We start from the raw sequence: 21,845 nt of genomic DNA, 5'->3' as shown, positions 1-21,845 counted from the left end.
TATCTTTATAAATATTTTGTCGAATCTTCTATTTTTTACCAATTTTCCAAACAAACTTGATCTATTTTCTTTCAAAAAAATCTCCATCAATAGAAGTCACATTGCCACCATTAAAGTATATGAAACGGAAAAATGAAAGTCCAAAGACATTATTAGATGAAAGAAGTAAACATAAACTTACATTTAATAAAAAAAACCAAAAAACATAAAAATAAACAACCAAATAATTACTAAATAGAGGGCTTTGGCTTTCAAAAAAAAAAATTCTAAGATGATAATGGTGAAGAACATAAATTCAAGTTCCAAGAAAAGGAAAACGAAATAATAGTTGATGATTAGAAAACAAAAAAAGATGCAAACCATTATATAAAACCGAGAAAAGGAAATAAATTTGCAGCAATTTGAGGCAGTTTGCAGACCATAATAACCAAATTTGAGTCATTGAGCCTTAAAAGATAAAGCAGCAGTGAAGAGTCATTACAGTGTCCAATGCATCACTCTGTAATCTCGGCTGCGAGTGTCAATCTGACACCGTCGGTGAATGAAACAGGAAACATGGCAAGTATCTGGACCAGTTTATCAATGTTCATTGAAATGTCTGCTGGGGATTTTACGCCTCGATCGATCTGAAGCATTCAAGTGAAAACACAAATCAAAAGTGGATAATAAAACAATCTTCTGGGAGAAATAAACAGCTGCCAACATCTCCGCAATCTATTTAGCCTACCAAAAGGGGCAGGCACTATCAAACAGAGTATTCAAGTACAATATAGGGCAGGCACTATCAAACAGAGTATTCAAGTACAATATATACACATTTTATTAAAAAGAAAAATGGATTATTTGCAACTCCACTTCTTGTATTGTGCTCCCGGTCTCTGATCCTTTTGCCACCTTATAACAAGCACCCATTGGGATTCTAAGTTTTCATTTTGTACGATGTCACCAAATAAACCAGAGTAGATCTTGTCAGTTTCCTTGAGAGTTCAACAAGAAGGGAGCCTGTTACTAGACATATCGCAAGTTGTATAATTGAAATAAGTAGAAAGCGTGTCCAAGTGACAGGCTGGAGTCAAAAAGAAGTACCATCGAGAAATATTTCTAAAGCAGTGAAAATGAATGTGATGTAAATTACTAAAAGAATTTGTTTATGTGAATCTGATCCCTCTCTGAAGAGAGCGAAAGGCTTTATTTATAGAGATGATATTACAAAAGTTAGTTATTGAGTAACTAACTGAAACTAATTAAAAAACCTTTTATGCTAGAGCTTTGTTTACACCATAATCCACCGCCCTAACACTAGACTTGACCTTGAGCTGGATCAGCAAGCTGTAACACGTCTGGTGCGTGGTATTTCTTTAAGTTCGCCACATTAAAAACTGGGTTGATATTCAGGTCTTCTGGTAGTTCTATCTTGTAGGCACTAGGGTCCTATTTTGCCATGGCTTTGCAAGGACCAACTTGTTTATCTTTTAGCTTTCCATAGGTCCCAGCTGGGAATCTTCTTTTCCTCAAGTGTGCCATAACCAGGTCTCCACTTGGAAGTGAACTTCTCTTCTCTTCTTATCTTTATCTTCTTTATAAGATGTTGTATTTTTTATGAAGTGATCATAGACTTCTTTATGAAGCTTCTGTACACGGTTTGCCATTTCTTCTACTTCATTCTGTATATCCACACCCGTACGCAGGTTGGCTATGTCAAAAGTGAGCTTAAGGGCTTTAGTATAGACAACATCAAAGGGACATTTGCCGGTGGTTCTATTCTTCATAGGCGAAATCTGTTTTGGCAAAAGCCATGTCCCACTGTTTTGGGTGTGGTCCACTCCAGCATCTAATTAAGTTTTCCAAGGACCTATTGGTCACTTCAGTTTAGCCGTCTGTTTGAGGGTGAAAGGTAGTGTTGAATTTGAGTGTAGTATCAAATTTTTTTTGAAGTGTTCTCCAAAAGTGGCTAAGGAATTTAACATCCCTATCCGATACAATGGTCTTAGGTATTCCATGGAGTCTCACAACTTCTCTAAAAAAGAGTAGCAATATAAACAGCATATTAGTCTTTTTGCAAGCTAGGAAATGGGCCACCTTGCTGAAGTTAGTCCACTACTACCATGACAGCATCAAAACCCCTTCGTGTCTTTGGCAGGCCAGCAACAAAATCAACTAAAAGGTCCTCCCAAATATTGATAGGAATCGGAAGAGGCGAATATAGGCCAACATTAGTTGTAGTCCCTTTAGCTCTTTGGCATACGCATATCTCTTCACAAAATTATTAGCATCTTTTCTTGCTTGCGGCCAGAAAAATCTTTTGCTGATTAGATGGAAAGTTTTATCCTATCCAAAATGGCCAGCTAAACCTCCGATATGAGCTTCTTTGATTAGAGCTTCCCTGAGTGATGTATGAGGAATACATATCGGATCACCTTTGAAGAGGAATCTTTCAATAATATGAAAATCTTCCATATAAAGATGGTCAATGCAGTTACGCCATATTTTTCCAAAATCTTCATCATCTTCTTTCAATTTTGGGAAATGATCAAATGCAATGATCTCTACCGAGAGGAGAGTTAATAAGGTGTTTTTTCTACTCAGAGCATCGGCTACCTTGTTCTCTTTCCCTGCTTGGTGCTTGATGGAGGATTCAAAGTGTTGAATATAGGATATCCAACGGGCATGCATTTGACTAATATTTTTTTGAGCTTGTAAGTACTTTAGGGAAAAATGATCCTTGAGCAAGAAAAATTCTTTAGACAATAGAGTGCTCCCACTACTTCAAAGCCCTCAAAAGAGCATATAATTCTTGCTCATAGGTAATCCATTTGTCTCGAAGTGCTAAGCTTTTCACTAAAAAAGTCCACAAGGTGGCCTTCTTGAGATAAAACAGCTCTGATCCCCATTCCACATGCATCTACAGCAACTTCAAAGGGATTATTAAACTCATGAGGTTTTAAAAATGCATGGCTGCTGAATTTCTATTTAATCAGATTGAAACTGTCTTGTGAGATTTTCCCCAAGAGAAACTTCCTTTCTTCAAGCAATCTGTTATAGGGGTGGTTGATAAACTGAAATTCTTTATGAATTTTTTGTAAAAAGATGGTAATCCCACGAAAGCTTGCAATTATTTTATTGTCTTCAGAATTGGCCAATTATCAATAGCTTCCACTTTTGCTTCATCCATTCGTACTTAATTTTTACAGATGATGAAGCCTAGGAATGATATCTCCTTAGTACAAAACGTGCATTTCTTCGATTGATGTATAACTTGTTCTCCAAAGCTCTGAATACTAGCTTTAAGTGTTGATAGTGATCTTCCTCAATTCTGTTGGTAATTGGTACATTAAGCACATAAACGTGCTTAGAGCATTGGATAGGCCAAAAGGCATCACTAGCCATTCAAACAACCCTTCATTTGTTTTGAAGGAAATCTTCCATTCATCTTTAGGCCGAATGTGGATTTGGTGGTAGCCACTTTTCAAATCCACCTTCAAAAGAATAAGGGCCATTACCTTCAAAGAAGTCTTCTTTGACTTAGCCTCAATCAATTCTTCTACTAATTTTGTATAGGTAATGGCTTTCGATAAAGTCAAAAATGGTTGGAATTTTCCTTGATGCAAATCGCAGACCACCAACAAAACGGGCAGTTAAATGCTGTTTGTTCTCCATTCGATTTGCACAGGCTCCCAAAACGGTGGAATTCTTCAATATAATCAGCCATAGCTTGACCTCCCTGTCGATAGCTTTGGTATTGATTACAAAGTGTTTGCTCATAGTTAGGGGGGAGAAATCTTGCTTTCATCGATCTCTTCATTTTCTCCCAAACAAGGATTGGTCTTTTACCATTTCTTCTTCGGTTCACTTCTACTTGCTCTCACCATGCTGAAGCACCAGCATTAAGTTTTAATGCCACCAAGTGGACCTTCTTTCTTTCGGGAGTATTCATATAGTTAAAAAAAGAAAAATTGGTATCCTTTAGCCAATCCAAAAAAATCTCAATGTACGGCCATCATAGCTTGGTAAGTCAATCTTCCTCTTATGTTCAGTAGGTTCAACTCTTTTTTCTCCATAATGAGCTAGGTTCCTTCTCTAATACCCTTCGTTTTCTCCTTCTTGTACCTCATCATTCGAAGAACTCCAATCTTGGAATTCTTGGTTGCAATTTTGAAATCTTGGAGTTGGTTCTTGGTATTCTTGATTGGGTCTTCTACGATCTTGAACTCTGAATATTCCTTCTTGATGAATTTGTCCCAATCTTTGTTGTCCAACTCCACCATGTTGATCCTAATGTTGAACCATTGTTGGTCATTCTTCATGGATTTCTTGAAGGGGAGCTGCCGCATCTAACCCCTGCAAAACTTCCGCGAGTGCTCTCATAGTTCTCTCCATCAAGTCTCCAACAGACAGCAAGCGTCTTGAAGTATTTCTTGGAAAGAGGACGAGGATTGCTTCGGCCTCTTGTTCTTGGCCGTTGCCCACTTGCTCTACCTGTCGGCGGTTAGCCATATAGTCCCAAAATCTTTTGGGCGCTCTGATTCTAATTTGATGTAAACTACTAAAAGAATTTGTTTATATGAATTTGATCCCTAAGGGGAAATGTTTTATTTATAGAGAGGTAATATTACAAAATTTAGTTATCGAGTAACTAACTGAAACAAACTAAACGGTCTTTTATTCTATAGCGTTGTTTACACCAGAATGAGTGAATTCAACAATCATGATTTGGTCTATGAGGAAAGAAATACTGCTTTTAGTGAATTCAACAATCATGATTTGGTGCTATGATCAAGAGGCGAACATACTGATGATGCAGACACTCTTTTGATCAATGATTTCTTGTGCCCTCTAATTTCTGCAACAGTCTCAGCCATTTCAACACGTGATACACGATTTGGTCCACCAACATTTAACAGCAATTGCATTTGCTTGCCCTCTGGAATTCAGTCATTCATAATCACAAACAAATAAGAAACTAAATTAATATAATAAAGGTAAATACAACATCCCCCAACTTAAGAGAAAGATGATTGAACAACAACCATCAATTATGCAAGTATATGCCAACAGAATGAGAAAGATAAAACAATTTCAAAAGAGGTGGTTCATCTCCTCACTTCATAGGAAAATGACTAAACATGGTGAACTATACATTATATGTACCGTGTTTTTTATTCTACAATTAATTATTCAGCAACAAAGGATTTGACTGAAAGGGACCTCGGGAGCACCACTTCTCAAGACTTTACAAAATTCATACCTGATATCCATGTCTTAATCAATGTTATGATGACATTCACGACATCCTTGACATACACAGGACATCGAAACTCATCATGAAAGAATTCAACTTCCCTTCCTTCAGACAAGGTAGCATCAATCCACTGTATCAAATGCATACAAATTACTTGTTATGTACAAATAAGTCGAGAAGGCCATAACAATATCATTGAACTGTAGAAACAAATGATCGATTGAGTTAGTTGGTTATAAAAGTTAATGTTCATTAAAAAAATTCGATGACACCAATCCCTTCCACTAGGTACCTTTAAAATGGCCAGATTTAATTGCATTCTTTTCTTTACAATCAAATACGTGTATAAACGCATTAACGTATCAGGAAATTACAGAAATACGATATAACACGCATAGGCATAACCACGTACCTGAACAGGAAGAGATTTAGGAACAGGTGAGATGGTCTGAGGACCAAAAATGATACTGGATCTCAAGATTGCAAAGTTAGAAAATTTCTCAGAAACATACTGTTCAGCTGCTAGCTTTGACTTGCCATAAACATTCACAGGAATGGTTTCATTTTCTTCATTATAGAATGATTTCACGCCTTCATAAACTGGTGGGAAAATAACATAGTGCAGTACCCAGTTGAAATATAACAGACAAAGGCAACATCTTATATGTAATGGAAACAGAAGTGAACAAGATGGAAGCAAATAGTAAATAAATTGACGGATAAGAAAGAAACCGAAAAGTTACCTTGATCAGTTGATAGATGGATGAATAGGGTATTCCTCCCTTCAAAACTGAGAAGCCAAGTTCCAAGGGCGGTAGGCACGTTGACAGAAAATGCAGAAACAGGGTCTATTTCGCAGGCACGGGGGACAGAGATAGCAGCACAATTAACAACAATATCTGGCTGGTAATTGAAATCTTAATTACGTTGAAGCTACAAGAATCAATCACTCTACATCATCAATGGGCGAAGGCAGAGGCAAACCTGGCCAAAATTCTCAGCAACGGTATCGAATCCTTGACCAGATTTTAAATCAACTTGAAATGCAAGTAGATGAGGAAGAGCTCCCAACAAATCTTCAGGCGCAAAGGAGTGATAAGTGAACGCGATATCATATGGAACTCCATCGATCTCGGAAAGTCCTGATAGAAGATGCTGACCTAAGTAACCTGTGCCGCCCACAACCAAAACCTTCTTCTTCCTCATATTTGTTGCCAAATCGCTGTCTGGTTCTTCGCAAGTGAAAAATGAAAAATGAAGCTCCCTCAATTCGGGTTAACTGATGTGAGTGGACAAATACGTAGGTTCTCAACTTATAAAGATCCTAACATAAGAAGTGGACTGATAAGTTTCAAAATGGGCTCAATGATGCATGCAGATACCGATCAAGCGGAGTACTGTTAGAGGTGTATGCCTACTCTTAAGTTAGGCAGACTTCGAGTAAGTTGGGGAGCTTGCCGTCGGTCTCTACTTGATGAAGACGAATGGGAATATCACCTTAGCACTAGATTGGTCAGACTCTATCCCCCACTTTTCTGACGAGTCCATGGAAGGCAAAACAAATCCAACTCGAGTGAAAGGTTTACAAGTTAAAAAAATATATATATATTTCTTACAAAACATCACATAAATATTTATTCTAAAATTTGATAGTACGTGTCTTCTCTAAAATTGTTTATTTACTAATCTCATTCTTTAAAAGTTATTTTAAACAAATGTCAGATATCTTAATTTATCTTAAAATGAAATATTTAAAAAAATTAAACACTTCAAAAATCAATTCAAACGTATCTTTAATTTTGTTTTCAATGTAGTTACGACAATTATGTTCAAGATTTCATGTTAATTTTAGTTCCTAGTATTTTCTTTTACCTAGGTATTGTGAGTTTGAAAATTTTTAGGTTTCAATCAGTGATTTCTAAGAGACATGCTAAAAAAAATAAGTGCGAGAAATAGAGGAAGGGCCCCTTTGAAGTAAAGTTGAAAACGAATGAGTTACCGATCACTAAAATTTAACATCTCAAAAGTAAAGCTGACAAATGCCTCCAACATGGTTGTTTTAAACGTGGTTTCAACCAACTGATTTAGGGTTTTATGTTTGCTTTTTTATCCTAGATTTTTTTTTTAAACCTACGGACTGTGGATTGAAAATTTTAATATTTCATTTCTCAAACAACTTCTACCTAATTTACCCAAAAATAAATTAAGTATGTTGTTGATTTATTTGTTTTCCTACTGTAGAATACTTTTTTATGGTATGTATAATACCGTTTACGGATATATTTTCTTTTTTTATCTTTTACATCAATGACAATTCGGTTGAACATGTTTATTTCAAATTACAGCAAATAGTAACAATTTGCGCAACTTCAAGTCTTATGTAATAAGTAATTTAATCAATAAATATAAATATAGATGCATGCATTAGAACACGTAATTAAATTTGTTAAAAACAAATGTAGAACGCTGCCGCTAATTACAAATAGACAATAATTAAATTTGTATTTCTAAAAAATGACTTAGAATAAAATTAGTAAAATTTCTTAACAAATTATTTCGAAATTGGACAATTGTATTTACTAATTTAACAACATTAGACATATAAAAAAAAAATTTACAATAAGAGGGGTTCAACGCTTTCGTAAAAAAATATGCAATAATAATTTCTTACCTATATCTACAATGTCAATTAAAAAAAATTACTACATAAAAAAATATATTTATAACTCAACCCACATAACTCTTCCCCCAAACATCTTATCATAAATTCCTAGAAACCTACCCACCTAACTCTTTCCCCTCCCGAAACACGTATTATCATAAATTCCTCGTAAACTTACCCATCTAACCCTTCCCCAAATACATCTTATCATAAAATCCACATAACTCTTCCCCCAAATACCTCTTATCATAAAACTACGTTTCTAAATTATTCCTCAAACAAGAGTTATGATAAAACTAGATTTATTATAACACGAGTTTTATCATAACACTAACTTTTCTATAATCCAATCATTTCCCCAAACGCACCATAAGAATTTCTCTTAAAATATATTGGCCATGGTCTTTTCTAACCGCATTTCTTTCTCTTTCATGTATCACTTAGTGGTGATTTATGGACCGGTTTTGTCAGTAGTCCATGCCTAAATCAAGAAATATCTTGCCCATGTCACTCAACCACTCAAACTAATAGTAAACAAAATGATACTTTAAAGAAAACTAAGTTAAACTTTTTATGGATGAAATGAAAAGAGCCTGATGCCCAAATTGCTATAATCCATACAAATTAGATGCATCTTAGAGAACATGGATCAGGTGCACTTAACTATTTCAACTAGATTGGCCCACAACATCCTCATCACATCCCAATAAAAAGATACAAGCAAGAAAGGTACAAACAAAATCCTCCACAAAAATCCCTCAAACAAGATACACAGTTAAGTTGAAGCTATAAAACATTCCAATGTGGATGCTATGAGACGAGTGGTTCCCTAAACAAAATGATACTTAGCAAAAACATGACACGTGTAAAAAAAACTCTAGAAGAAACGATGAATACTAAAAATGATTTTGCACCTCGTTGTCCCCTTGTATACCAGACAAAACACAGCATCAGCTCAATCAATTACTAAAGAGATGGATCCAGCGAATACAGTACAAAGATTGGGAGGGGTGAATGTTGCCAAGAAAATTATAATTTACAGAGCTACTTCCCTACTTTATACATACAGAGTGCACATCCACATTTATTTTCCCGTGCTCAGTCAAGTTTGAACTAACAAAACAGGTTCAGAGGCCAGTTTGATGTTTCTTTTTCTCAGGTTATTTCTGGGGGTAGGTTGGGGCTGTAATAAGCTGCTCAATTTTCTGTTTCCAAAATCATGAAAAAAAATAGGAAATAAAAGAATTTAGTGAATAAATAATAAAAATATTTTGTTAATGATATTCAATCTACCTTGAGCAATCTATTTTTGAGCTCCTTGTGGACATTAAAGTACTTGATATTCCAAAAAAATTCCGTTTTAAAATACAAAGCAATTCACAACATTAAAGGCATTAAGATCACTCCTTCCATTATGTTCATAGCCCACTCTACTCAACTCGGACCGGCCATGAGCATAGTTTGTCAAGTTGATGTCCTGATTTCTTGAAAAATGACATGCGGTTTGCTAGTTCATGCTTGCTTTCAGTGAAGCATTAATGTTTTTGAACAAGATAAATATCAAATAGATAGCTGATGAGAGAAAACAAGCAATTCATTCTAATTTAGTTGACATAGTACACAAGCAGTTGAAGTCATCATTCTCTTGATAAGCATCAATTCCAATTATTTCCTACAGAAATAACCAGAAATTTAGAAGTGATACTACCTTGACTGATCTACTGACTTCTTCCAGCTTCTGAAGCAGCAGTTCCTGAGACAGTACACTTCTGTGTTCTCTCAACACGTAATGGGATGATCTAGTAGTCTGCAGAATTTGAAACAAAAGCTATAAGAGTGGCAAGAACAAAGCAAATGAACACAGCTTTATCCAAGCTTGACATATCACATATGACAAAAAAATGACTATTAGATGAGCACTAAGCAGATAAAAATCCAAATATGCACAAACAGCAAGAAATCATAATGTCGATGTCAGTCTCAAGTAACCACCTAGAATTCATTTACATAAAAGACAACCTAATTTTTCGTTTTGGTTTGCATATTCTTAATCCTCAAAAGAAAAGATTTTCCCCAAACGAGAGGATCCATAATTTTCACTTTGATTTTACATTTTCTGGCCATATTATGAGTGCCTAAAAATTGGAACTAAAAGAAATGGTTATCTCCATACGACCTTCAGATGACACAAAAAAAAAAAAAAAAAAAAAAAGTTATGTCTGAAAGATGTAGCAACAGAGAAAATTTCCTTGTAGTCGCCCGTGACACCCAGCATCAGACCCCCAAAAGTTGCGCCACCCATGACACCCAGCCCCAGGCCCATGGCAGGGACACAACTTGGAACAGACTCTTTAAAAGCCCATATCACTTTTGTTCTACTTTCTATGATTCTATCTACCATACCAATTGACAGACTTCTGGTAAAGCCATATGTCTATACCTTCCACGATTTTGAAAACTAAACTGAAAAAAGAAGAAAGAAGAAAGACAAAGAAAAGAAAAAGTGTCAAAGCTAGCAAGGATCAAACGCAAAGGCCAATCGTACCTTGAACCCTCTTGATGGAGATTTTAAAGCAGTTGATTCCTCCATTGATATTGAAGCAAGGGTACTTTCTCCTTCAGCAGTTATTGAAGTTCTATTCCAACTTCTGCCAAAATCTTGAATAACTTTTGAAGCTTCTCTTACAATCATCTATTGAAATGCAAGAAGCGAGCATTGCTGACATCAATATAAAGAAAAGCAGTGATAACTCAAAGAACAAAATGTGAGAGTACTACCGCAAAAATCACCCTGGAACTATATGGTAGTTGCAAACTTTCAATCGTAAAAATTGGACTATCAAACTATAAGTGTTAAGATTAAACCACCAAACTTACAATGTGGTAGAAATTAGACCCCTAAATAAAACTTATACGATTGTTATAATTTCTACCATTACGTAAATTTAAGGGTCCAATTTTAACACATGTACAAGTTTAAGGACTCAATGTTTACAACTAAAAATTCGAAAGTATAATTGTAACTATTACAATAGACTAGTGTTGTCTTGATTATTAAATAATGGAAGTTAGAGACCTTAGAGAGTGTTCATCATTTTGATGAGAGTTCTCGTTGTGGGAATTTGAGAGACAATAGCCCTCTTGAAAGATGGGTATATCCTAACTTTTAAAAGTATTGATATAATTATACTTACTGTAACTCATGAACTTAAACTTTTGGGCTGACTAGTAATTTAACATGGTACCAATCATATCTGACACAAACATTCCATTTTAGGCAAAGTGTCCATATCTAACATGGACACATTCGAACTCACTCTTGACACGTGGCTGCACACAAACTTTCGTGTCCTAAATTTATTTATCGAAAAATACATTTTTAGACCCCAAGTTTTGAAGAATATGTGCTTTTGGTCCCTGAGTTTTAAAAATGTATCTTTTTTGTACTCATGTTAATAAGAATAGACCCATTTAGTCCCTGAGTTTTCAAAATGTACTTTTCTAATCCTGAGTTTTTAAAAAATAGGTGGTCGTTGTTGCTGCTACACTAAACTTAGTGTAACACTCTCGAAAGTCGGTAGTATATTGTAACCTTTTCTTATGGAAACAATATTTTTATTGATGAATAAAAGGAGACCGATCCTCAAATTGCAAAGTGTTAGAATTAGTATCCCTCAGAGTAATTCTGGAAAGAATGATATGGAAGATTTTATTTCCTAAATCTTTTCCTTTTTTACACCTATTGTATCCTATTTATTCCCTCCCTTTGTACCTATTGTAATAATTCATAAGAAAAGTAATAAAAACTAAATTATCGTGGTTTTTCTTCCGGTTCTCGGGTTTTCACGTAAGCATAATTGCTTTCAATATGGAATTAGAGCAAAGCAATAACGAAACCCTAGAAATTAACCTAGGAGAAACCCAGATCAAAACTGAACCCGTCACCGCTGCCGCCGCCATGGAGAAATTTCTTCAGAACCTACAGAAACCGCCGATCTACCCAATGGGAGTAGTTTCGCAGCCATACGCACCGCCGTCTGACCAGAAAATGTCTAACGCCCCGCTCCTGTCCGGCACGTGGACCCACGCGTCGATGCCATTTCATCTCACCGCCTAGCCCATTTCACTCTACGCGCCGTCGGATGTCAAACCGTCATACCCTTCCGACCATCCGCATTCCCACACGCTGCATATGCCCTCCGGACAGCAACCCTCAACTATAAATCTGTCAAATCTATACAATAAGAATCTGGTGTATGTTGACCCTTTACAGAAACTGTTGTTTTTTTGGTAACAGGATTGATCAACCCTAGAACAGATCGGACATTGATGCGGGCGAGTCTTCGACACATTCCAAACCAACCGAGTTGCCGATATATTCCAAGAACCCGGTAACTTCGTTCCCTAGTTTACCGTCAAATTATATAACTAGCTCTTTGGATTCGTCTATAGGGAACTTTTTAGGTGAAAAATTAAATGGGCAAAATTATTTCTCTTGGTCCCAATCAGTAAAGATATTCCTCGAAGGTCACCACCAATTCGGCTTCTTAACAGGAGAGATTGTTCGTCCTCCACCAGGTGACGCCTTGGAATGACTCTAGAAAGGGGAGGACTCACTTATTCGGTCCATGTTGATTAATAGTTTGGAACCTTAGATCGACAAGCCTCTACTATATGCAACCACAGCAAAAAGATTTGTGGGATACAACTCAGACCCTTTACTCGAAACGACATAATGCCTCTCAGTTGTATACACTGCGAAAACATATTCATGATTGCAAACAAGGGACCCTGGACGTGACTACCTATTTTAACAAGCTCTCTCTCCTCTAGCAAGAGATGGATTTGTGTAGAGAGACAGTTAGGGACACACCAAACGACAGTACACAATATGCTAAACTTGAAGAGGCTGACCGTATTTATGACTTCCTTGTAGTTGTAGGACTTAATACCAAATTTGATATTGTTTGTGGTCGTATACTCGGACAATGACCTCTTCCCTCCCTAATGGAAGTGTGTTTTGAAGTCCGCCTTGAAGAGGATCACTAATGCCATGGGTGTACTGACTACCCCTACCATTGACTCCGCTGCCTTTAACGCTCGGTCCTCGAACCATGATAGTGACAAGAATAATGGGAAACCAATCCATGTATGTGAGCACTGCAAGAAACAATAGCACACCAAGAATCAGTGTTGGAAACTCCACGGTCATCCCCCAGGAGGTAAGAAACGGTTCTCCAACGAGAAACAGAACTCGGGACGTGCCTACATTAGTGAGACTACCCCTGCCAGCACTTCTCAATCAATTGGTCCTACTGCAAGGTAGACCAAAACTCCTACTCTGGGTGCCATTGCTCAGTCATGTATGCCTCAGTCCCTTGGTTTTATTAGCGTTGACGGGAAGAATCCTTGGATTTTAGACTCGAGGGCTATAGATCACTTGACAGGTTCTTCGGAGCACTTTATATCTTATGCCCCATGTGCCGGTAATGAAAAAATTCAGATAGCCGACGGCTCTCTAGCCTCGATTGCTAGCAAAGGACAAATAGTTTCCTTTGATGGTTTTGCTCTCCAGAATGTTTTCCATGTCCCTAAACTGTCTTACAATTTGTTATCTATAAACAAGATCACTCGTGAGTTGCATTGTAAAGCTATCTTCTTACTTGAATCTGTTTATTTTCAGAACATAAGCTCGGGGAGGATGATTGACACTGCCCGACATAGCAGGGGACTTTACATTCTTGATGATGATACCTCCTGTAGTAGTTTTTCTAAGACTAGTTTGTTGTCTTCTACTTTAGCACCTCCGAACAAGATTGTATGTTGTGACATTTTCGGCTGGGCCACCCAAACTTTACATATATGCAATATTTATTTCCCCATCTTTTTTCTAAACTTGATGTCTCTTCTCTATCTTGTGATGTGTGTATCCAGGCTAAACAACATCGGATCTCTTTTCCCTCACAACCATATAAACCTACACAACCATTTATCCTCATCCATAGTGACGTTTGAGGCCCTTCCAAGGTCACCACTACCACCTCATTAGGGAAGCGGTGGTTTGTAACTTTCATCGATGACCATACCCGTCTTACCTGGGTCTACCTTATCACAAATAAATCTAAGGTTTCATCCATTTTCCAAAACTTCTATCATATCGTTGAAACACAATTCCATACAAAAATTGCAATTCTTCGGAGTGATAATGGTTGAGAATTCCAAAACAATAACCTTAGTGAATTTCTAGCCTCCAAGGGATTGTTCACCTAACCTGTGCGCCTACACTCCTCAACAAAATGGAGTGGCCGAGTGAAAAAACAGTCACCTTCTGGAAGTAGCCTGTTCCCTTATGCTTTCCACTCCCCTTCCTTCCTACCCGTGAGGAGATGCTATTCTTACAACAACTCATTCAATCAATAGAATGTCTTCTCGTATCCTTCACCTTCAGACTCTCTTAGATTGTCTTAAGGAGTCTTACCCCTCTACTCGCCTTGTTTCTGAGGTTCCTCTTCGTGTATTTGGGTGTACCGCTTATGTCCATAACTTTGGCCCTAATCAGACCAAATTTACCTCTCGGGCTCAGGCTTGTGTGTTTGTTAGGTATCCCCTTCACCAGCACGGTTATAAATGTTTTCACCCACCATCCAAGAAATATTTTGTCACTATGGATGTTACTTTCTGTAAGGACCGACCCTACTTTCCTGTTAGCCATCTTCAAGGGGAGAGTGTGAGTGAAGAGTCTAACAGCACCTTTGAATTTATCGAACCTACTCCTAGTACCGTGTCTGACGTTGATCCTCATCCCATAATCCTACCCATAAACCAAGTTCCCTGGAAAACGTATTACAGGAGGAATCTCAGAAAGGAAGTCGGGTCCCTTACTAGTCAGCCGCTGGCTTCAGTCCAAGACTCCAAACCTCCTCGAGATCAAGATATGGAAAGGCCCTACATAACCTTGTACTAATAATACGATGAGTGAGAATTACAGGTTTGATGGTGCTGATCTTGAAAATGTGCAAGAAAAGGACCATGATGATGAGATTGAGGTCAGAACAGAAATCAGTAACAATGAGGCTGAACAGGGTCATACAGGGAAACTTGATGAGTATGATCCCTCCCTTGACATTCCCATTGCTCTGAGAAATGGTACCAGGTCTCATACTAAACATCCCATTTGCAACTATGTTTCCTATGATAATCTCTCTCCACAATTTAGAGCTTTTACAGCAAGCCTTGACTCTACCATAATATCGAAAAATATCTACACTGCTCTAGAGTGTCCTGGATGGAAGAATGCTCTTATGGAAGAGATGAAAGCTCTTGAAAAGAATAAAACTTGGGATGCTCTACCCAAGGGACACAAAACTGTAGGATGCAAATGAGTGTTCTCTCTCAAATACAAAGCAGATGATACTCTTGACAGACAGAAGGCAAGGTTTAGTTGCAAAGGGATTTACTCAGACCTATGGTATTGATTATTCAGAAACTTTTTCTCCAGTTACTAAGTTGAATACTGTTAGAATCCTGCTATCTGTTGCTGTGAACAAAGATTGGCCTCTATACCAACTGGATGTTAAGAATGCCTTTTTGAATGGAGACCTTATGGAGAAAGTCTACATGAGCCCCGCGTGAATTTGAAGCCCAATCTGGTCAACAGGTATATAAACTCCAGAAATCCCTATATGGTCTGAAACAGTCTCCCAGAGCATGGTTTGATAGATTCACTTCCTTTGTCAAGTCGCAAGGGTACAGTCAGGGGCACTCTGACCATACTTTATTTACAAAGGTTTTCAAGACTCTAATAGTCTATGTGGATGACATTGTTTTGACTGGAGATGATCGAACAAAAATTAGTCAACTAAAGCAGAGAATGGGTGATGAATTTGAAATCAAGGATTTGGGAAATCTAGAATATTTCCTTGGAATGGAGGTGGCCAGATCTAAAGAAGGTATCTTTGTGTCTCAAAGAAAATACACCCTTGATTTGCTAACCGAGACAGGTGTGTTGGGATCGTCCTGCTGACACTTCTATTGAATTCAACTGTAAACTAGGAAACTCTGATGATTAAGTTCCAGTGGATAAAGAACAATATCAGTGCCTTGTAGGTAAATTAATTTACTTATCCCATACTCGTCCTGATATTTCCTTTACTGTGAGTATTGTCAGCCAATTTATTCAGACTCCCTATGAGAAACACATGGAAGCTGTCAACAGAATTCTCAGATACTTGAAAGATACATCTAGTAAAGGGTTGATGTTTAGAAAAAAAAAGACTATTGAAGCATATACTAGCTCGGATTGGGCAGGATCTATTGTTGGTAGAAAGTCTACCTCCGGTTATTGTACTTTTGTTTGAGACAATCTTGTAACTTGGAGGAGTAAGAAGCAAAGTGTTATGGCCAGGAGCAGCACTGAAGTTGAATACAGAGCTATGAGTTTGGGAATATGTGAGGAAATTTGGCTCCAGAAAGTTCTTTCAGATCTTCATCAGGAATGTGAAATACCATTTAAGCTTTTTTGTGATAATAAAGCCGCTATTGGTAATGCTAACAACCCATGTTCTCACCAAGGGGCTTCTCAGACCACACTTTGACCTTTGTGTTAGCAAGTAGGACTCATTGATATTTACGTCCCAACTTGAAGGGGAGTATTAAATTAGTAGGGCTTTGCCCTTGGAGTATTTTTGGGAAGAATAATATGGAAGATTTTATTTCCTAAATCTTTTCCTTTCTTACTCCTATTGTATCCTATTTATTCTCTCCCTTTGTATCTATTGTAATCATTCATAAGAAAAATAATAAAAACTAAAGTATCATAGTTTTTCTCCCAGTTCTTGGGTTTCCACGTAAGTCTCGTGTTGGTATTAATTGCTTTCAATAAAAAGAAACAAAGAAATAAAAAAAACATCTCTTAATATTGCAATATCTTACTATCTTTGTGTTCTTTGTGTGTCCTTCAATTTTCTTGTTAGGTGATAGTATCCTAAAACAAATTTGACAAAATTAATATTGAATTATTCATTCTTGAAAAAGAGTCGAGAGATAAAATGAATACAAACCAACCTTTCTCAGGAGACCAGGGTTAGAAATCCCTTGAACCTGCAGATCATCAACAGGAGAAGCTTTTCCACGTGCTATGCTTTCAACTCTGAAGGTATGAATTCCGTATATTGACTGTAAGCAACCTACACAGTAGAAAACAGGGTTTTTTCAACGTGAAGTTCCATAAAGTCAACTACCGACTACATTCAAGAATTAAGATAAAATATTAAAGTGAAAACATCATGTTTCAAGAAAAAGATACTTGTTCACAAGGATCTTCATGTTATGAGACAACATCTTGAAGTCACCATATGCTTTTAGATCACGATGCAATTTATCAATTTATCTAGAAGAGAATATCCATCGTCATATTAAATATTATTGTTATAAACATTAAAAAATATAGAGAAACAGCAAAGAAGCCTTTCCATTCCACTGGAAATACTTGAACCTTCCTTCATTATTGTTAGAATTCGTGGGCTTGGCGCTTAGGGTGTTTAAGGAAAAAATTATTTGTGAAAAACTTACCATAAATCTTTCTTTTCCTTTTCTCTTATGTCTTTGTATATTCTATTTAATCTCCCTCACTGTACTATTGTCATTCATCAGAAAATAATAAAAAGAAAAATATCGTGGTTTTTCTTCCAGTACTCGGGTTGTAAATTTGTGTGTTCTTTGTCTCTACTTTCAATAATTCTAATTAGTGCTTGGGGTGCAAGTCCTAAGTGTGTGGTTTCAGATCAAACATTCTTTGTGTATCAAACAAAGGTTTAAATAACCAACCAGGTGCAAGTGTATATCTTCCTATAGTTTTTATGATCTTTCTTCTCTTTTGACCCATTCGAGATATCTTTTGTAACTCCTTTGGTTTGGACATATGCCCTTCTTTGGTAAATTTCATGCATCAACTAAATTTGTTTCTTATAAGAAAAAATATAATAAAAAAAAAAAAACCATCGGGTGGGGTGTCTTAGTGAGTGATCATAGGGGCCAATCGAAAAAAGTAAATGGGTTTTAGGAAATGAATTCAAACCATGCTAACCACCCAGGATTTAATCTCCTGGGATCAATGCAATAAAAGGTGAAGCAATTGTCTGTGGTATTTATCAGGTAGAAACAAGTTGACGCAATCACGCAAACACTTGAAAATATTAAAATGAATAAAATAAAATAAAACATATGTTCAAATACTGGTATCCTTCACTGCATGAAATCAACATAGCAAAAAACCTCTCGTTTTTTGTCCCACTTCGTTGGCAATGTGTAAGAATATCATGGAACAATCTGAATATTTCAACATCTGATCATACACCTTAATTTTTAGCACAAAATATTAATTATATGATGTAGTACATAATTGAAATACCATTCCTTGCTTTTAAAAATGATAGAGCACACGAAATAAGTACAAAAGAGAACATACAAACATGCGAGATCTTTATAGTGAGAATATTAGGCAGAGGTTCCCAGATGTTTTCCAAGACAACTCAGTTCCTTTACTTTAATCAAGTTTTATCAAGAAATCATAATGGAGAAAATTAAGTGATAAATGTCAAGCAAGATGGCAACTAGACTCCATGGAAGATAGAGCACGAGAGGAGGGATGCATGAGTACCTTGCTCAATAATGATGTCAATCACCAAGGAAAGAGGAACATGCTTCTCAATTTTTGTGGTGCCCCAAAAAGGTATGAATGAAGGTCTTGAAACCTTAAAGGAAGAAAAAGTAAGGTTAAAGAAAAAAAGGTACAACAATTACCACCATTACTTTCTTTCCTTTGAAAAATATACAGTTCAACTGAAGGGGGAAAGCCAAATGACATAAAAGAGAACCTTGTAAACTATTTCTCTAGGAGTGACATATAATTTGCGCGAGGAAAAATCCTTCTGAAGCACATGTCTCCTATATGGCAGATATAGTAGCATGATTATCCCAAAACCCCAAGCTAAAACCAGCAGCAATGATATAGAAAGCCATATAATAGTGTCATATTGAACACTGTATCTCCCAAATTCCTTGAAAGACGCTTCATACAGAATCTGCTCAGAGCAATCTGCAGTTTCATCAATATCCAACTCACATACTAGATCAGATAGAAGATGATCCTTCGAGTGTTGGCGTTGAGATAGGCCCTCCGTATGTCCCATCAACATTTTTTCAAGAACTAAACAAATGAAAGTAAGATTCAATAGGTTAAAATCACTTTTGATCCCTAAACTTTCATTAAAGTAACAATTTAATCTCTTATCTTTTCTTTGAAGTTATTTAGTTAATATACTTTGAAATTTGTAATAATTTAGTATTGACTTTAGCATGTAACAATTTGATCCCTATCGTGAAAAATCTCATTAAATCACCAATAAACCCATAAACTTAAGGTGATGTGGGAGAATGGACGACAAATTTAATATTATATCAACATTTGAACTAGCTCACCTGTGGGCTTGAAATTTGTAGAAACCCTACATGTTAAAATCAATAATAAATGAGGAGTAAATGACATCACAGGAGTTTGAATACAAGAATTGCTAGTTTGATATCATCTTAAATCACCCATAAACTCAAAAGCTTAAGTTGACATGCGAAAGTAATTTAATATTATATCAATACTCTGACACAGATAGTTTTTATAATTTATAGACAAACTTAGTTTTTAAAATTTATAAACAAACTGATCCTTCATCGATTCATCAATCAATATATGAGTTTCTTATTAAATTTAGAGACTAAATCGTTACTTCCATGAAAGTCCATAGATCAAAAGTGATTTTTAACCGAAATTTGAGTTCATTTAACGTAAACTACCTACTCAAAACACCAAAAATAATTGTATCCACACCTCAGCTCCTTTAAAAGAACATTTTAAGGTGGTAAAGAAAAATTAAGAAGTTCAAAATATTTCGCAGAAAGCCATTGATCTTCCAAGTAAAAGCTACACTCAAATGAAGGCGAAATTGCAATCCAGGTGACACTCCCTCGCAACTGAATACTTGAATGACAGAAATCAGAGATTGAGATCATCTAAAGATCGTAGTAAACAACATCTAACGTTTTACAGCGAAGATGGGATGAATTTCTAAATACCCAAAGGCCAAAACTATGAACATCGACAACCCAACCGTCCGAGAAGTTGGCTCGCGGGAAAGAGAACTTAATGTAAATTTAGGTAAGAATCTTAAACAGCAACAACAATTTAGAGCGTTTATCGACAATAAAGCCATTCTCTTTTCTTTCTTTGCCAACCCTCCAGTTCATCCGGAGCCAACACAACAACAGGAATGACATGGTATGTTGAACAAATCCAAATCGGAAAGACCCAAAATAAAAACCGAATAAAAAAATTAGTCGACCAACTGTACCTGGAAGTGATTTTAGATTTAAAGAAGAATATCCAGGTGATAATCTTTCGACCTTGCTCGCAGTCCTTCGGTGGGAATTGGGAAGGTTTGTAACAAACTATATTGCAATAGTAATCTCTATTTCATATCATGTCGCGGGGAATCTGTACATAAAAAGGGAGTCTCTATTGCATCAGAAATTATTTTTAAGGTTAAATTTTAAAAGCATGGTTATCTTTTCCGTAAGCTACCAAGTTTGGGGTGACTAAAGTTTTTGTTTAAAAAATACTACGATAAGTTTAACCTCAAATTAAGAAGAAAAATATATATAAAAACTACTCTCCTTGACTTAATTTTTACACTAAATTTTTTAACATCCAAGATAAAACCAAAAATTTAAATTAAACTATAAAATTTCACAAATATTTTAAATTAAAATTTATCCTTAAACCATATATATATATATATATATATATATATATATATAGTTAAATAAATAAGTAAATTTGGTTATTTAATACATACTAAACTATGGCCATAAAACTTTGTTAAAACATTTAAGTCTTACAAACTTTCGGTGTTTCTATTATTATTATTTTTTTGTTCTTATTAAAGTTAACTACTAAAATGTGCAATTTTACTTATATACTTTTTTATTTACTTGCATCGAACAAGAGTGAAAAAATAAAAAAAGTAAGAAGAAGAAGAAAAATAGTAAAATGGTATTAACGACTTGTACTATATAATAATAAGGGTATTTTTTTAATTTTTTTAAGAAAAATGGTATTAACGGCTTGTAATATATAAATATATTCTTGTACTATATAACAGTTTGACAAACTATTTATATTTCATAGAACAAAACTATTAAAAAACTAATTTTATTATCTTTTTTTTTTATTAAGTATAGATATTTTGTCAAATGTTATATTTTTTACAATTTTTCTTAAGTTTGCGTGTGTTCAATAGTCAAATACATTTGTTTGGACTAGTTATTATTTTAATTTGTTTCACGGATAAATTTTAATTTTTGAAGTTTGTGAGGTTTTATGAAATTTTTATGTTTTAACTTAATATTTTGGTTTTTATATTAAATAGTGAGAAAAATGGTGTAAAAATTATATCAATAGGAGTTTTTTTTTTTTTTTCTTTTTTTAATTTTAAGAATAGTTTTGAAACATTTCAACAATTTCTGAGTTTTTTTAAAAACAAAATTTTAACATTTTTCATTCAAAACCGGTGATGGTGGACAATTTTTATTATTTAACCTATTTGAAATGATAAATGTGCTAAAAATATTTACAATTACAGTATTCAATATGAGATACTCAATTAAAAAAAAATTGTAGATGGCAAAACCGTTGAAATGTTTATAAATCTAGCAAAATTTTACATTTTATAAATGAAATATATTGATAGATGTTTGATACATTGGTAAATGCTTATCAATGTTTATGATTAATATCATCTAAAATTTTGTTATATTTTGTAAATAGTTTGATTTTTTTTTTGTTATATATTTTAAAATGTCACTTAAATAAATAGTTATTTTTTAATATTGAAT

At 35.4% G+C, this 21,845-nt stretch overlaps 2 protein-coding genes across 3 annotated transcripts; both read right to left on the bottom strand.

Moving 5' to 3' along the window:
• Nucleotides 1-207: 207 nt before the first annotated feature.
• On the bottom strand, nt 208-6,837 carry LOC103499064 (uncharacterized). 2 transcript variants are annotated; one of them, XM_008461955.3, is made up of 6 exons: nt 6,224-6,837; nt 5,983-6,142; nt 5,652-5,839; nt 5,246-5,369; nt 4,791-4,921; nt 208-626 (listed from the first exon to the last, which is right to left on the bottom strand). In XM_008461955.3, the coding sequence occupies exons 1-6, from the start codon at nt 6,443-6,445 to the stop codon at nt 495-497; spliced, it is 957 nt and encodes a 318-aa protein (XP_008460177.1). In that variant the 5' UTR covers nt 6,446-6,837; the 3' UTR covers nt 208-494. The 2 variants fall into 2 exon arrangements, with proteins under 2 accessions (XP_008460177.1, XP_050934973.1); XM_051079016.1 differs by lacking the exon at nt 208-626 and adding an exon at nt 677-977 and having other exon boundaries at nt 6,224-6,812.
• Nucleotides 6,838-8,791: 1,954 nt separating this feature from the next.
• LOC103499063 (uncharacterized) lies at nt 8,792-20,421 on the bottom strand. Its single transcript, XM_008461953.3, has 8 exons — nt 20,303-20,421; nt 19,380-19,405; nt 18,776-19,107; nt 18,559-18,652; nt 16,965-17,086; nt 10,447-10,593; nt 9,610-9,708; nt 8,792-9,106 (listed from the first exon to the last, which is right to left on the bottom strand). The coding sequence occupies exons 3-8, from the start codon at nt 19,094-19,096 to the stop codon at nt 9,062-9,064; spliced, it is 828 nt and encodes a 275-aa protein (XP_008460175.1). The 5' UTR covers nt 19,097-19,107; nt 19,380-19,405; nt 20,303-20,421; the 3' UTR covers nt 8,792-9,061.
• Between the last annotated feature and the right edge of the window lie 1,424 nt (nt 20,422-21,845).

The sequence above is a fragment of the Cucumis melo genome, chromosome 11 (genome assembly GCF_025177605.1).
Source record: "Cucumis melo cultivar AY chromosome 11, USDA_Cmelo_AY_1.0, whole genome shotgun sequence".
In the NCBI taxonomy this organism is placed as follows: domain Eukaryota; kingdom Viridiplantae; phylum Streptophyta; class Magnoliopsida; order Cucurbitales; family Cucurbitaceae; genus Cucumis; species Cucumis melo.
Note: the sequence above shows the minus strand (reverse complement) of the source record. Positions and strands in the feature narration are given on the sequence as shown.